The following is a 14476-nucleotide window of genomic DNA, read 5'->3' as shown; positions in this document are numbered from 1 at the left end:
TCTTGCGTGTTTATCTCTTTTATTGAACACAGCGTTCACTGTCATCCATCTGACAGGCAGCTAACGGACGGTTTGATTCCACCTGTGATCCTAGAATTACACTGTTACCAAACAATAATTTACTGAATATAAAAGATGACAGTTTTATGTGCATCCTAACATGACAGTAATTCAAATCATGAAAAAAAGAGTTTTTTATTATTTTATGTTCAGGTTGGTGGAGAGTTCCTGCCTCAAGTGGAGGAGTTCAAGTATCTTGGGGTCTTGTTCACGAGTGAGGGAAGGATGGAACGGGAGATTGACAGACGGATCGGTGCAGCTTCTGCCGTAATGCGGTCGCTGTACCGGTCTGTCGTGGTGAAGAAGGAGCTGAGCCGTAAGGCGAAGCTCTCGATTTACCGGTCAATCTACGTTCCTACTCTCACCTATGGTCATGAGCTGTGGGTTATGACCGAAAGGACAAGATCCCGGATACAGGCGGCCGAAATGAGCTTTCTCCGCAGGGTGGCTGGGCGATCCCTTAGAGATAGGGTGAGAAGCTCAGTCACTCGGGAGGAGCTCAGAGTAGAGCCGCTGCTCCTCCACATCGAGAGGGGCCAGCTGAGGTGGCTCGGGCATCTTTTCCGGATGCCTCCTGGACGCCTTCCCGGGAAGGTGTTCCGGGCATGTCCCACCGGGAGGAGACCCTGGGGAAGACCTAGGACACGCTGGAGGGACTATGTCTCCCGGCTGGCCTGGGAACGCCTCGGTGTCCCCCCGGAAGAGCTGGAGGAAGTGTCTAGGGAGAGGGAAGTCTGGGCATCCCTGCTTAGACTGCTGCCCCCGCGACCCGGCCCCGGATAAGCGGAAGAAGATGGATGGATGGATGTTCAGCAGGTTTTGGTGAATTACCCTCAACAAGAATATTCAATGTCCAAATTGTAAAAATTCAGGTAAATAATTACATAAAAAGCCTTAATGACAAAAAGCCATAGTGTTTACTTACTTTTTTTATGAGACATTTTTGTCTCATAATTTTGACTTGTCCAAATTTTGACTTGTCAAAATTTTTATTTTGTATTTTGATTATGACATGTCAAAATTATGACATGACACAAAATCTAAATTATGAGAAGTCATTATGACATAGGCTAAATCAGAATTATGAGAACAATTTTGACTTATGCTTTTTTTCTGAATTTCAACTTTTTCTGAATTTCGATTTATCTCATATGGCATGTTATAATTTTGACTTTTTATGTCATAATTTACAAAAGCATTTTTTTTATTATTATTATGTGTCGGAAATGGGCTTGCATAGATCTGACGTGACCAGTCAGGGATGAAATAATGCCCATAAAAAAATAAATAAATCATAATCATACATTTTCTTTTTAAAGATTAATCTCCAGTTCCCATCACATGTAATATAGGCCTAGCCTAATTGTGTGGATATTTCTCTTCATCCGAGGCAAGCTGTACTGTTTTTGACAGTTATCCCATGTCATTTGAGGATATTTCTGGTCTTTGCAAAATCGCACTTGACAGTTGTCAAATTTTTGGCGTTTTGCATATGGAATATGCTCCGGGGTATAGTGAGACATTAGTTCACTGGTGAGGTCAAGGAAATCATATGATGCATTCCTGTGCTTTTAAATGCATTTCAGAACTGAGTCTGACCACACAGTGTACAGGAGTTCCTCTTCAACTACAGGCACTTATGTCCCAGGGGTTTAATTTTTAAGAGATTTCCAAGTCTTTTTGTTATATGAAGGTCATTTCAAAAACGATATTTCTCATGCCTTTTTTGCTATTTGTAAAGGGAAAAAAATCATATACTTACTATAAATAAATAAATACATACCTTTATGCTCACTAAGGCTGTATGTATTTGATAAAAAATATATATATATATATAGTAAAAACAGTAATATTGTGAAATACGCTGTTCTATTGTAATATATTTTAAAATGTAATTTATTCCTAATCAAAGCGTAATTTTCAGCATCTTTAGTCCAGTCTTCAGTGTCTTCGATCCTTCAGAAATCATTCTAATATGCTGATTTGCTGCTCAAGAAACATTTATTATTATTATCAATGTTAAAAATGATGATAATAATAACACCACAATAATTGTCTTAAACTTTTGTCACTATTGATCAATTGATCAAAGTATTCATTTCTTTTAAAAAATACATTCTTTTAGAATTCATTTTATACATTGTTTTATCCTTGTCCCGATGTAAAAATCCATCATAAAAAATATGAATTATTCCAGGTAAGACATGATGATCATCTAAAAAAAAAATTATTAATTGTGTGAAAATTATTTAAATCATTTTCCCCTAAAATTATGAATCTCCATCGGTCATTTCCGTCACGACCAACCATTTTGCCCTTAATATTTTTATATATAGCATATATATATATATATATATATATATATATATATATATATATATATATATATATTGGCCAAAGTTGAAGAAGCACATGCTAATCCAGGGATTACTTTCAGTTCTTCCACATGATAAGCGGCTGAAATCAAATCTGCTGTACACAATGTTGATGTGGTATTTGGAACAAACTCTCGCATTTCAAAGGCTGAATCAGGGGCCAAATCCCTAGTGGCTGCAGTAAAGGACCTCTAAAATATAAAACTAAGCCATAGCCGGTGAAGAGTGTCCTCATATTTCATCAATTTTAGATTTATAAAGTCGAAAATTGACGTCCCCCCTGGCACCCAGCAGTCTCAGAGCAAGTCTGTGGGCTGTGTGGAGTTTCATCATCCTGACAGAACCTGACACCTCGGCTGTGCACTAGACCACTAGTCTCTTTGCTTCCTCCCTGGGTGAGCAATTACACGTGAATTCTAGCCCTGGTGTCATTTCTTATGGCTTTCATATCCTTCCCCTCATCACAAGGAATGGCTAGAGTCGGACCTTCTTCAGTCTAATTAACAAGCTCATTCCTGTCATTCAGGACATTTTCAGGTCCTCATCATACTGTATAGAATATACAGTTTCTAAAAATCATAATCATGTTACTTTGAGTTATATATATATAGAACTTATCACAATATCAAACAGTTGACCCAAAATGGAAAATTATTTAATTTACTCACCTTCATGTCGTTTCAAAAAAAGGTGAATTTTAAATATTTAATATAATATTTAATATAATATATAGGCCTATTTAGCCTATAATATAGACATGCGATTATAAGTGTACTTACTGAAAATTGCAATTTAAATCATAAAAACATTAACTAGAAAAATGAAAGAACAATATAAAACATTTAGTATTTTACACTTATTCAGTTGTTTGTTCTTAGTTTCGTTTTCATGGACATAAAGGGTAGGCTACGTTTACACGACAATTATGTACTAAAAACCGAAGAGTTTTTTCTTTGTACAGCGTTATCAAAACGATCCCTGTTCACACGGTTCCGTGAAAACGACTAATAACGCTTATGCATGCCAGACAAGTTGGCGATGTCACTTTGTAAAGAAAGACTTTGCGCCTGCGCACATACGCATTATTTTACTACAGTGCATTTGAGCCGAACGCTCATGCCTATAGTAACAAATTACATTATCTATCATTTTTTGTCGCATTTTCATTCTAATGGTGTTAATCTTGATGATACTGTATTATTAGGCTACTTTGTCTTCTTCTCATAGACAGTAAAAGAAATAGACACAGCGACCCCATTGGATTCAACGGAGAAAAGTGAAGTCAATTAGAAGTTCTCACTTCCTGATGGTCGAGCGTACTGCGCAGACTCAAACTGAGCTTGACGACGTAGATGTGACGTGAGCAACCCGTCTGTCTTCTAGTAGCTGTGCCAAGAGAAATCTGAATCATTCCCTTCCGAAACTTGCAGAGACAGAGAGCGTGAGTAGGAGGTATCCACGAGCTAGGAGCAGGAGAAACTTTTGCTAAGTATTCTGATTAATTATTTTGTCACTTTGCCTCCACGTCTCCCCGATTGACCGCGAGCTTCTCCTCCTGTCCATACGGTAATCTCTCTACTGTGCGACAGAGAGTCGAGTGGTTATGACGCAATCGTTAGCCTACTTTTACAAAAACTGCTTCTACGGGGCCATAACGTATATACAAGGCAATGGAGCCTTTTTTATACATTTTCGTGTTGCTTTAGAAATAAATAATGGACAAATGGAGTCTTTAAACGCCTCAGATGTAAAGTTATTCGCTGTCAAAGTGACGCCAAAATGAATGGGAGTCAATGGAATGCTAACAGCAGGTGATGGTCTGCTAATCAATGGCGGCGCCCGGGGAAGCTTCAGTGTTTTATGAAACATTGGCCCCCTGAGTCTTCTGGGTAAATTTCATCTTCACAAAACCAGAAACATTCACTGTAGCCTAATCTCAATTTTAGAATATTCTCCTCTGAAATTAAGTCCCTTTTTACTTCCTTTAGGAAAATGTCAAAACATTTGGACATAAAGGCTTCGAAAACATATATCATCATTGAGTCTGTTGTAAGGAACCTTTCATTTAAAGGGATACTCCACTTTAAAATGAAAATTCTGTCATCATATACTCACCCTCATGTTGTTTCAAACCTGTATGAATTTCTTTCTTCTGCTGAACAGAAGGGAAGATATTTAGAAGAATGTCAGTAACCAGACAGTTTCTGGTCTCATTGACTTCCATAGTATATATTTTTTCCTACTATGGAAGTCAATGGGACCAGAAACTGTCTGGTTACTGACATTCTTCTAAATATCTTCCTTTCTGTTCAGCAGAAGAAAGAAATTCATACAGGTTTGAAACAACATGAGGGTGAGTATATGATGACAGAATTTTCATTTTAAAGTGGAGTATCCCTTTAAAAAAGCCTATAGACTAAACACGTAGCCTACGCATGTTCATGACGTCACCGTGTTTCACAGATTGCGTTTTTGTTACAAGGAGATGACAAGGGTATCGTTTTCAAAAACGTGCATTTTGAAACCAGTTTTCAAAAGTTTGTTTTTCAGGCCACCAAAACGCCGCTGTCGTGTAAATGAACACCCAAAATGCATAAAAAGTCTTCCATTTTTAGTTGAAAATTATGTCATTACGAGAGCCAGTAATAGCATCTGCAAACGGAACACAAGTCCGCAAGTCTTTTTTTATTTTTTTATATTCAAGCTGTTTATTCATTTTTAAGTCCGCAAGTCACAAGTGTTGCAGTCAAGCTTCATGTCGAACCATTTTCTTTTCACTTCTGGGACTGTTCGATTAACAGATGAAACTCCGTTAACTGCATCTGTAGGCTAATATGCTGCCAAGCATTTTTACCTAAAGCATTTAGGTAAAAGCATTATTACCTAAAAAATCCTTTTTTTTAGGACCTGATACGCCACTATGTCAACCCGAAAATGTGGCGTTTTGAATGAATTCTGATAATAAAACTTCAATTTCTGCATCTGAAAAATTTATCTTCTTCATTCGCTTTTGAGAAGACATATGAAATCCTTCGTTTCGTGTCATAATTATAATGCCCATATATAGTTGTCAGTCGGTTTTAATGGGCGGGATTTATGGTAATTGAGAGAATGAACGTGCACGCGCGTCCCATTTACGACTGATTGGAATTCATTAACCCACACACATTTCACTATCAAATCTGACGTTTACAATGTATTTGTGAATCAGGAGAAGAATTTTCGGGAATGTCTCTTTACGCGCAAATCACTCACATATTTACTCGTATATTTACGAATGTTTCATGAATGAGACCCCAGTGTCTTTATGGTCTTAACCTGTTTAGAAGAGTTTTTGGATGATTTTTTTTTTATTTCGGTTGTTTCTAAATTGTAGCACTTTGGGTTTTTGCTTAAATATAAAGTGCGTTACAAATAAAATGTATTATTATTATTATTAATACATTATTATGTCTTGACTTTAGTTTATCATCACTGTAACAGCAGGACAAGATTCCAATGACATCCTGATCATAACCCACAGAGAACAATAAACAAGAAAGGAATGGAAAAGAACAGGGAAATACAGCCTGACCTTTTCATGAATTTGCCTTTCAAATGAGCTCAAAAGTAAGACTGTACAATAAGAGACTGTATTCTCTGACGGGAGGAGAGATTCAGAGATTCAGAGATTCAGGATTGTTGTCAGACTAGATGTGTGAGTGAGTGCGCAGGTACAGTGTGTCCCATATACACCGTCATGTCTTGGTTTTGTTTATTATTACAAGTTACATCCTCATTCTGATCTACAGAGAAACTGACAGAGACATATTTATGCAAATATATATATAAAAAAAGTTTAATAAAATATTGAGACAGACCAGGCAAAAAAGGTGCACAATGATTTTCTTTATTGTATAAATGTTTTTCAGGGTTGATATTATTGTCCTATTTCACTGTTTACTTTTATCATGACAGGAACTCACAAACCTGACAGACAGGTTTGAATTTCTCTTCTTTTTGACTTTTGTATTGTATGTATTATTGTATTTTGTATTGTGTTTTACAGTATATGGTCAAAATACTTTGATGCCTAATCATCATACTGTTTCTGAAATAGGCATTCAGTTTGATTGTTCATCAATAGTTTGAAAAACTCACAGACACTCTTCTGAGCATTCAACCTGAGACCAAGAGACCGGAGGTGGTGGAGAAGGATGTCCCTGTGACGACACACCAACTCTCTGGAATGAACCAGTCGTCTAGATAATTTAGCACACAGATGCCCTGGAGCCTCAAGGGGGCCAGAGCTGCAAACATGCACTTGGAGAACGTCCGCAGAGCCAGAGCTAGACCAAATGGATGGACCCGATACTGATACGATACGCCTTTCCCCCAAAGGCGAACCGGAGGAACTTCCTGTGCCATGGAATGACCTGGATGTGAAAATGTGTTCTTCAGGTCCACGGTGACGAACCAGTCCCCTGTTCGAATCTGTGGCAGGATAGTTTTCAACGTCAGCATCTTGAACTTCCCTTTGTAAAGGGAAAAATGCAGGCGACGCAGGTCCAATATGGGGCGCAGACCCCCATCCTTCTTTGGGACGAGGAAGTATAAGAAACCGCGGTTCACACACAGGCCTCTGTTTGGGCTAATTCAGAGTTGTTTGATCAAAGTTATACAACTCCAATTTAAGTTACTTTGGGGTGCAATAACTTTTATATTGTATGTCAAGTCTGTTTTTTGTTGTTGTTTTTTTAAAGGGTATGTGTCCAAAAACACGCACTTTGTAGGAGTTACATGACATAGGCTAAATCATTTACATCTCTGGTTCACCCCAAACAAAGATAAAACCTTACAGTAATCTCACAAAATCATGTATTCCATAAGTATGTAATCATGTCAGTGCAATTTAGACAAGTCCAATGGATTCATAGACCCAGAAAACATGGGGTTAGGCACCAAGATTACTTGGCTATAGGTCAAATAATGAAGGAGTTAGGTAAGGGCTTCATGGCCATCTTGGACGACATCTTGAAAATTACACTTTTCTAGTAGTCAAACTTTGGTAAACTTTTAGTATGTTATTAAGGACACCTGATACTACAAAAAACAGCTGAGAAACCTTTTGTTCGAATTTTAGGGTTAGGTGTGTTTTTTTGTTTGTTTTTTCATATATGCAGCCGCCTAAAGCGTCAGGAAGGGGTTAGTGTTGATGAGGAGATACTGGCGTTCAGATACTTTGGGTGCTTCTCATTTCTTATTCGTGAACCCTCGCGTCTCAGCTCCACTCACTTAGGATGCGAGGGAAGGAAACATCTGTGTATCCTCGCTCATGATTCCTCAGGAAGCTTCCTCGCTCCTCATCCCTCACGGTGCGATAAGAGAACAGTGATTTCCTTCAAGATGGCCGAGTACGATCGGGTTCTGGGTCACAGGTTGGAGGATGTATAGAAAACATCTATATCTATAAAACAGTTTGAGTATTGAGAAGCACCCTGAATTTTATCTAAATGTGTGAACTAAATTAAACTCATATCAGTGATGTGCTGTTTTTTTTTTTTTTAAACCAGAAAAAAAGCATTAGCCAAATGGATACATGTAAATGCAAAACATTAATTTTGTTTTTAGTAAAAAGTATAAGATTATAATATAAATATCCAAACAATTCTGACAGATGCATTATTTCATCAAAACAATTTATTGGGTCTTAACAATTTGATTGGGTCTTAAACACAATGACACAATGTGTCTGTGTTTCCTCTGTTTATACCTGAGAATATTGAAATACATTTCAAACACTGCACAGTTCCTGCAAATAAAACAATAGTTTCAAGATGGATGTTTGCATAATAAGACAGCAACGTATTGATAGGCTCACTTGGCTTTTTCCAAAAATGTATTCTCTTAATAAGAATGCAGTGCATAAGGCAAGAATATAACAGTCTTTTACATCAGAAACTGTAAAAACTAAATGTAACTTACAAAGTGGAAAGACAAGGCAATGTTATTTATAGCACACTTTATACAATGGCAAGTAAAAGCACTTCACTTTAAAGGTGATAATCATAAATGGTACAAAATATAAAAATAAATATTAAAGCTAGAATATGTAACGTTTGGTCCTTTATCAGTTGCAGAATAAAATACTTGTGGAGGAACATTAAGTTCTGGTGAATACAAGAGTTGTGAGTCGCTCTGCTTTTCTGCACAGATTAATCTGATGGTTTGAGGTGCAGCACTTTTGACTTCTTTAGGAATTTGTCAATTTTGACTTTTAATGTGATCATTTAAATTTTTAAAGTCATAATTTCAACTTTCTTCTCATAATTCTGACTTGTTATTGCATAATTGACATTTTATGTCAATTTCAACTTTTTAATGTCATATTTATGATCTACCAAATCATGATAGTTTTTTCTTACATGCAGGAAATGTTCCTACATTCTGATCCCAAGGTTACAGGTGATCGTCTTTAACTCAAAAACATTAAATTCTCTCACTCCTAAAAATAAATTAATAAATAATGAAAGACAGATATTTAAGAAAGTATGTCTAATGAGCAGGTACCTCATATTCTGCTGTTGTTTTGACTTGTCATGTAGCAAATGCTTTATCATTATTATCAGCTATTACTGATTCATGTGTTCAACCTCATGAGCGTCTGAACTCATGTCGTATCTGTCTGTCCTACGTCTGCTTGAGTTCTTTCTTATCCGGCAAGCTACAATGAAACCTAGAACTATAACTGTAACTGTAACTATAACTAACACAATGACAACCCAGAGCGAAGGCGATGATGTTTCCACACTGTCTGGTTCTGTTTCTCCTTGGTTTTCTTGATCAGTCGATATGGTCACTTTTTCTGCTGTTGATTCTGAAAAAAGTTTGAGAGAAAACTTAACCTCACAGTGATAAAGATAACGGATCCAACTATAATTTATATACAGCAGCATTCAGACTCAAACATCACTAGTGAACATCAAATATGGATAATTTCATTGCAGTATTTAGATTTTAAAGCAAACAACTTTTATTATATTAAAAACATTATGGCCTAATGTACTATTTTCACACACCGTTGATGATCAGCTGTACAGTAGGTTGTTCAAATGAGTGTGTGATGTAGCAGGTGTATTCTCCAGCATCCGCAGAAATAAGTTTGTGGAGTTTGATGGAGAAGTTTCCTCTCTCATACTCCAATGGGAACGTTTCGGCTCTGTTCTTATACTGATGTTCTTGTTCTGATACTGTCTCTTCACCCTTGACTATATCACACACAATCTCGCCATTGTGTCTCCAAAACACATTAATGTCATGAAGTTTCAGATCATGTTCAGTGGAAGAACACGGCAGGAGAACAGAACCACCAATAACAGCCTCTACTGTTTCCTGCAGAGACACTGAAACAACAGAAACTGTTATTGACCATATTCACAGTTACTTCCTGGTTTTCAATAAGCCAGCTTGGGTATTTCCAGTGAACTGTTATCATTCTGTTCTTCAACACAAAACCATCAATTGTTGACTTTTTAATGTTGTATTTCTATTTTTATGCAGTTTTCGCACTTTTGCCGTCACCAGTTTTGTTGATTGCAATAAAGACTTAAATCTAATGGGAATGTTGGAATAAGAAACACAGTGTGTGTAATTGGACACACACACAACATTTTTCCAGTAGTTCAAATGTTATTTTCAATGTGATAACCAAAAACATTATTTTTTTAAAACACTAGGTTTAAAAATAAACTGTAAAGGTGAAGTATGACGTATTCACAAAGTATCTTAAAAACAATACGTTTTCTTGTGAATAAATGACAGAGTGAGCACTGCGCTCTCCCTTTATAATAACAGAAGCTGTCAGTCAGTTTAACTCAAGCTCACTGATTTCAGTGCACTTGTGAAAACTCCCATTTTGTTCAATGAATCTAAAGTTCACAATAACTCTTTAATTTACAGTGTGTAGATGATTATTTTTACATGAAAGTGTGAAAACTGATGGTTGAATTGAATTCTGCTGAGGAGGAACACGTCTTTTTATGTTGTCTTGCGTTTGAATAACTAAATGAATGCTAGGCCTGACTAATTAAGTGACTATAATCTGATTATAAACTAATTATTACACTATTGATGCTGTTAAAGCTACATCAGGACATTGAAGATACTGACACACTAAAGACATTTCACAGGAAGTTTTCCATCTGGATTATAATATTGCAGAAGTTCTTATAACATCCTGTGCATATGGTCAATTGTAACTGTAACTTTAACAGTCAGTGGCAGTAATTAATCTTTCAAATGTAGTTTGTTCAGATGCTTACCTTTGTTTATCAGCACCGCAAACACACAGATGAAGCCGCAACTGCAGAAACAGAAAAAACAAGTTTATTTAACTTCCTTTAGTTCAACTTGAATAGTACGGTACAAACAATAAAGTCATGAGTTTGATTCCCACATAACACACATAATAAAGGTAAGATGGTAAGATAGGATAGGTGTCAAACTCAGTTCCTGGAGGACCACAGCCCAGCAGAGTTTAGCTTCAACCCTAATTAAACACACCTGATCAGCTAATCAAGTCCTTCAGGCTTATTTGAAAACTGCAGGTGAGTGTGTGTTGAAGCAGGGTTGGAACAAAACTCTGTAGGGCTGTGGCCCTCCAGGAACTGAGTTTGACTGTGGGATAGGGTGTCCCTCCCATACTTAGTTTCATTACTGATCAATGATGTCACTAAATTCATCTCTAAATATGTTACAAACTGGCAGTAAATGTTCTTAAGGGGGCAACTTTACCCTTCTTATCCTATTGGTAAACTCTTGAATTTACTTCAAACTACTTAAGACTAAAACTCCCTGCACACACCAGTTCAAACAGCTAATGCTAACTGCTAACCACTTAATCCAGATAATAGTTACAGCAGATAAACCATGCATATAAGCTTTATATTAATTAATTAACCAATTCAATGTTTTAACAACACTTCAACAATTTCTTTTTTAATTTGAGTTAAAATAAAGCATTTGACAACCAAAACACAGCAGGATAAACACGAACACGAGCAACAAGCTAAACCAGGCCTTCACTGCTGAGAAGTAAATGTGTGCAAACAGTGTTTCATTCTGCATTCAGCAAACATACCTGATTATCATGGTGGACCAATATTATCAATATGTATTTAATTTGACTATATTGCTTGAAAATACTTTTGAAATTAGGGTGAAATACTACTGTTTACAACAGAAAGTATCGTAACTCTTCAGCTTCCGTACACTCCATGCGTTCTACGTATGACATCAGACGTAAGTGACGTCAACAGTAATCACGGGAATGATCAGACATGCGCAGATATTCGTTGAGTTTGAGTTTCAAAAAAGTGGCAAAACAACATTATTACAACTTCTTTGTCAAGGATAACACAATGAAGTTGCTCACAAAAAAAAAAAAACTATCACAAAAAAAATAATAAAAAAAAAATAATACACATATATATCCTAACCCATCCTATCTAAAAACAATCTCTTCACTCTTATACTAAAACCAACATTATCCGTTAAAACCGTAATGTCCAATGGCAACTTATTCCACTGCGCACCTGTTTATTCAAACGTCCTATTACCATACAAAGTCTTACACTTACATAGATTCAGATCCATAAAACTTTGTCTAGTATAGTGTCCATGTCTTACATTAACCCGAGAGAAATAGGAGTTAAAATACACTGGGGCCCAATTATTAATTATTTTGTTGAATCATTTTTAGTTTCAGGAATGCTAACCGTCTTTCAATAGGTCACCATCCAATCTGCTGAAAGTGTCCATTATCCACATGAGTAAAAGAATGATTTCCTAAAACTCAATAATTTATTTTGTGACTTTGTAACTTTGTCATCCACATACTGGATAAATCAGTCATCCATAAACAACACGCATACTCAAGTTGACTTTGTACTAGACCTGTAGCAAGAACCTTTAAACTTTATTTATTTAAAAAACTAGCATATCTATACATTTAATTCGAGCATTAACTTTTCCTAAAACTTTCCAGGCCATACTTACACCACTTATATTATTATCCAGAACACAACCAATATAATTGACCGATGTTCTGTTTACAAGTACACAACCATCAACTTTAACTGCTAAATCATCTGCCTTCCAAATGAACAGCAGTAAATGAGTAAATGTTCTCAGACTTACATGAGTATCTGAGTGAAGCTTCTTTCTTAAACTCCTCTGAGAAAACACTGTGTTCTGGATCCTGATCCTCAACTGAAACATTTCTCTGAATGATGTCTCATATACTCCTGCTGTCTTTAATACACACTCATGTCTTGACTTTAGTTTATTATCTCTGTAACAGCAGAACAAGAACACAGAGCTTCCAGCAACATCCTCATTCTGACCTACAGAAGAAAATGAAAGAGAGAGAATTGAAAACAACAGAAATTTAGTGATAAAATTATTTATTTTTAAATTAATTAACAAATGAATCTTCTACAACAATAAATGACCTGTTTTCTTTTTCATATTTGCTCTCAATCCAGAAAGATCTTCCTCACAGTTCCTCTCTCTTGTTTTCATCCTGACAGACTGAACAATCTCTGAGAGACTGAGGCTGATATTCTCTGACGTCTGATGGGAGGAGGAAGAGACTGATGGGAGGAGAAAGAGACTGATGGGAGGAGGAAGAGACTGATGGGAGGAGGAAGAGACTGATGGGAGGAGGAAGAGACTGATGGGAGGAGGAAGAGACTGATGGGAGGAGGAAGAGACTGATGGGAGGAGGAAGAGACTGATGGGAGGAGAAACTCAGGATTGTTGTCAGTCTAGATAAGCATGTGATTGGGTGGGCAAGTATGTTTTGTGGTTTTGTTTATTGTACATCCTCATTCTGGAGACAGAGAGAGAGAGAGACAGAGAGAGAGAGAGAGAGAGAGAGAGAGAGAGAGAGAGAGAGAGAGAGAGAGAGAGAGAGAGAGAGAGAGAGAGAGAGAGAGAGAGAGAGAGAGAGTAAAACTTCACAGTCTAATGAATTTGCTTTTCAAACCTTGTGGTTTAACATACAGTTTCTGCATGTACTGTAAGTTTGGATGCGTGTTGCTTGTTTTAATTCAGTTGAACTTTTTTAATTAATTGCGACACGTAGGCCTACATTTGTTTTGGTGTATACGTATATTCTTTTACATTATTATAATGTTAAATGATTCAAGATTCAAGTGGCTTTATTTGCCTGGTAAAAAGCTCTACATTGCTAAAGCATTGCCAACATTAAATTACAGACGGACATATTCAAAAAAAATAAAAATAAAATAAATAAATTATAAGACAGAAAAGGTTTGTTTTGTTTTGTAAATGTTATTCGGTGTTGATGGTATTGTCCTCTTTTGTCATGGTCACCTGGGGCCTATACCATGAAGCCGGTTTAGGTGGCTAGCAAGGTATGTTTCAGATTAGTTTTAGGCATCATGAAAGTGGTTTGGCTTCGAGCAGTGTTCATCGCCATAGTAACTCACGCTCCATGGCTAACCTGGTCCGGGGCAGGTTATGTTGTGACTCTGCCACAGTAAAGCCCTCCACCATGCTCACTTAAGTAAAAACAAACATATTGTATACTGTATATATATATATATATATATATATATATATATATATATATATATGTGCCATGCCAAAATGTTTATCGTTTATTTTTTTATCTGCATGTATGTTGATTTTGAGCATTTGCCTGTGCTTTTTTTGTTGGGCTCTAAGGACTCTTATTAGGATGAGCCGAGGGATAAAGGAAAAGGGGGGAGGCCATGGTTTTTTTGGCTAACCTAGCTCAGAATAAATTGCCCAAAATGATCTCTAGGAAGAGAGACATAGTGTATTAGACGTTGGAGCCATTTCATATGTGCACGCTCTGTGGTGGACTATACTCTGGGGACTTTTTTCCAGCTGGAGGATAACCTGTGTTTTGTGGGGCCTTGAACCAGTGGATTTATACTTTTTTCTCTTTTTGGGGACATTGTTTTTTCATCAGGACTTTAAATTGCCTACATACCCCAAAGCAGAAAAGGACA

General features: G+C 36.7%; 1 protein-coding gene across 15 annotated transcripts in view; it reads right to left on the bottom strand.

The window, feature by feature from the left end:
- LOC309475524 (T-lymphocyte activation antigen CD86-like) overlaps nt 1–14476 on the bottom strand; it is a 226337-nt gene that overhangs the window by 61373 nt on the left and 150488 nt on the right. For 4 of the 15 annotated variants that reach the window (XR_014197676.1, XR_014197684.1, XM_082138360.1 and 1 more), the window contains 2 exons: nt 9494–9817; nt 8095–9291 (listed from right to left, as the gene is read on the bottom strand). The exons of 1 other annotated variant lie outside the window; for it this stretch is intronic. Coding sequence is in view for 9 of the 14 variants with exons in the window: in XM_082138360.1 (XP_081994486.1) it covers nt 9047–9291; nt 9494–9817 (569 nt within the window). In the remaining 5 variants the exon portion in view is untranslated. Of the gene's footprint in view, nt 1–8094; nt 9292–9493; nt 9818–10146; nt 10777–11288; nt 11303–11553; nt 11643–12611; nt 12818–12925; nt 13038–14476 lie in introns of those variants that run through there. 10 more of the 15 variants (XM_082138359.1, XM_082138363.1, XM_082138364.1 and 7 more) reach the window with 9 other exon arrangements.

Source organism: Leuciscus leuciscus (assembly GCF_965113295.1).
Source record: "Leuciscus leuciscus genome assembly, chromosome: 15".
NCBI lineage: Eukaryota > Metazoa > Chordata > Actinopteri > Cypriniformes > Leuciscidae > Leuciscus > Leuciscus leuciscus.
Note: the sequence above shows the minus strand (reverse complement) of the source record. Positions and strands in the feature narration are given on the sequence as shown.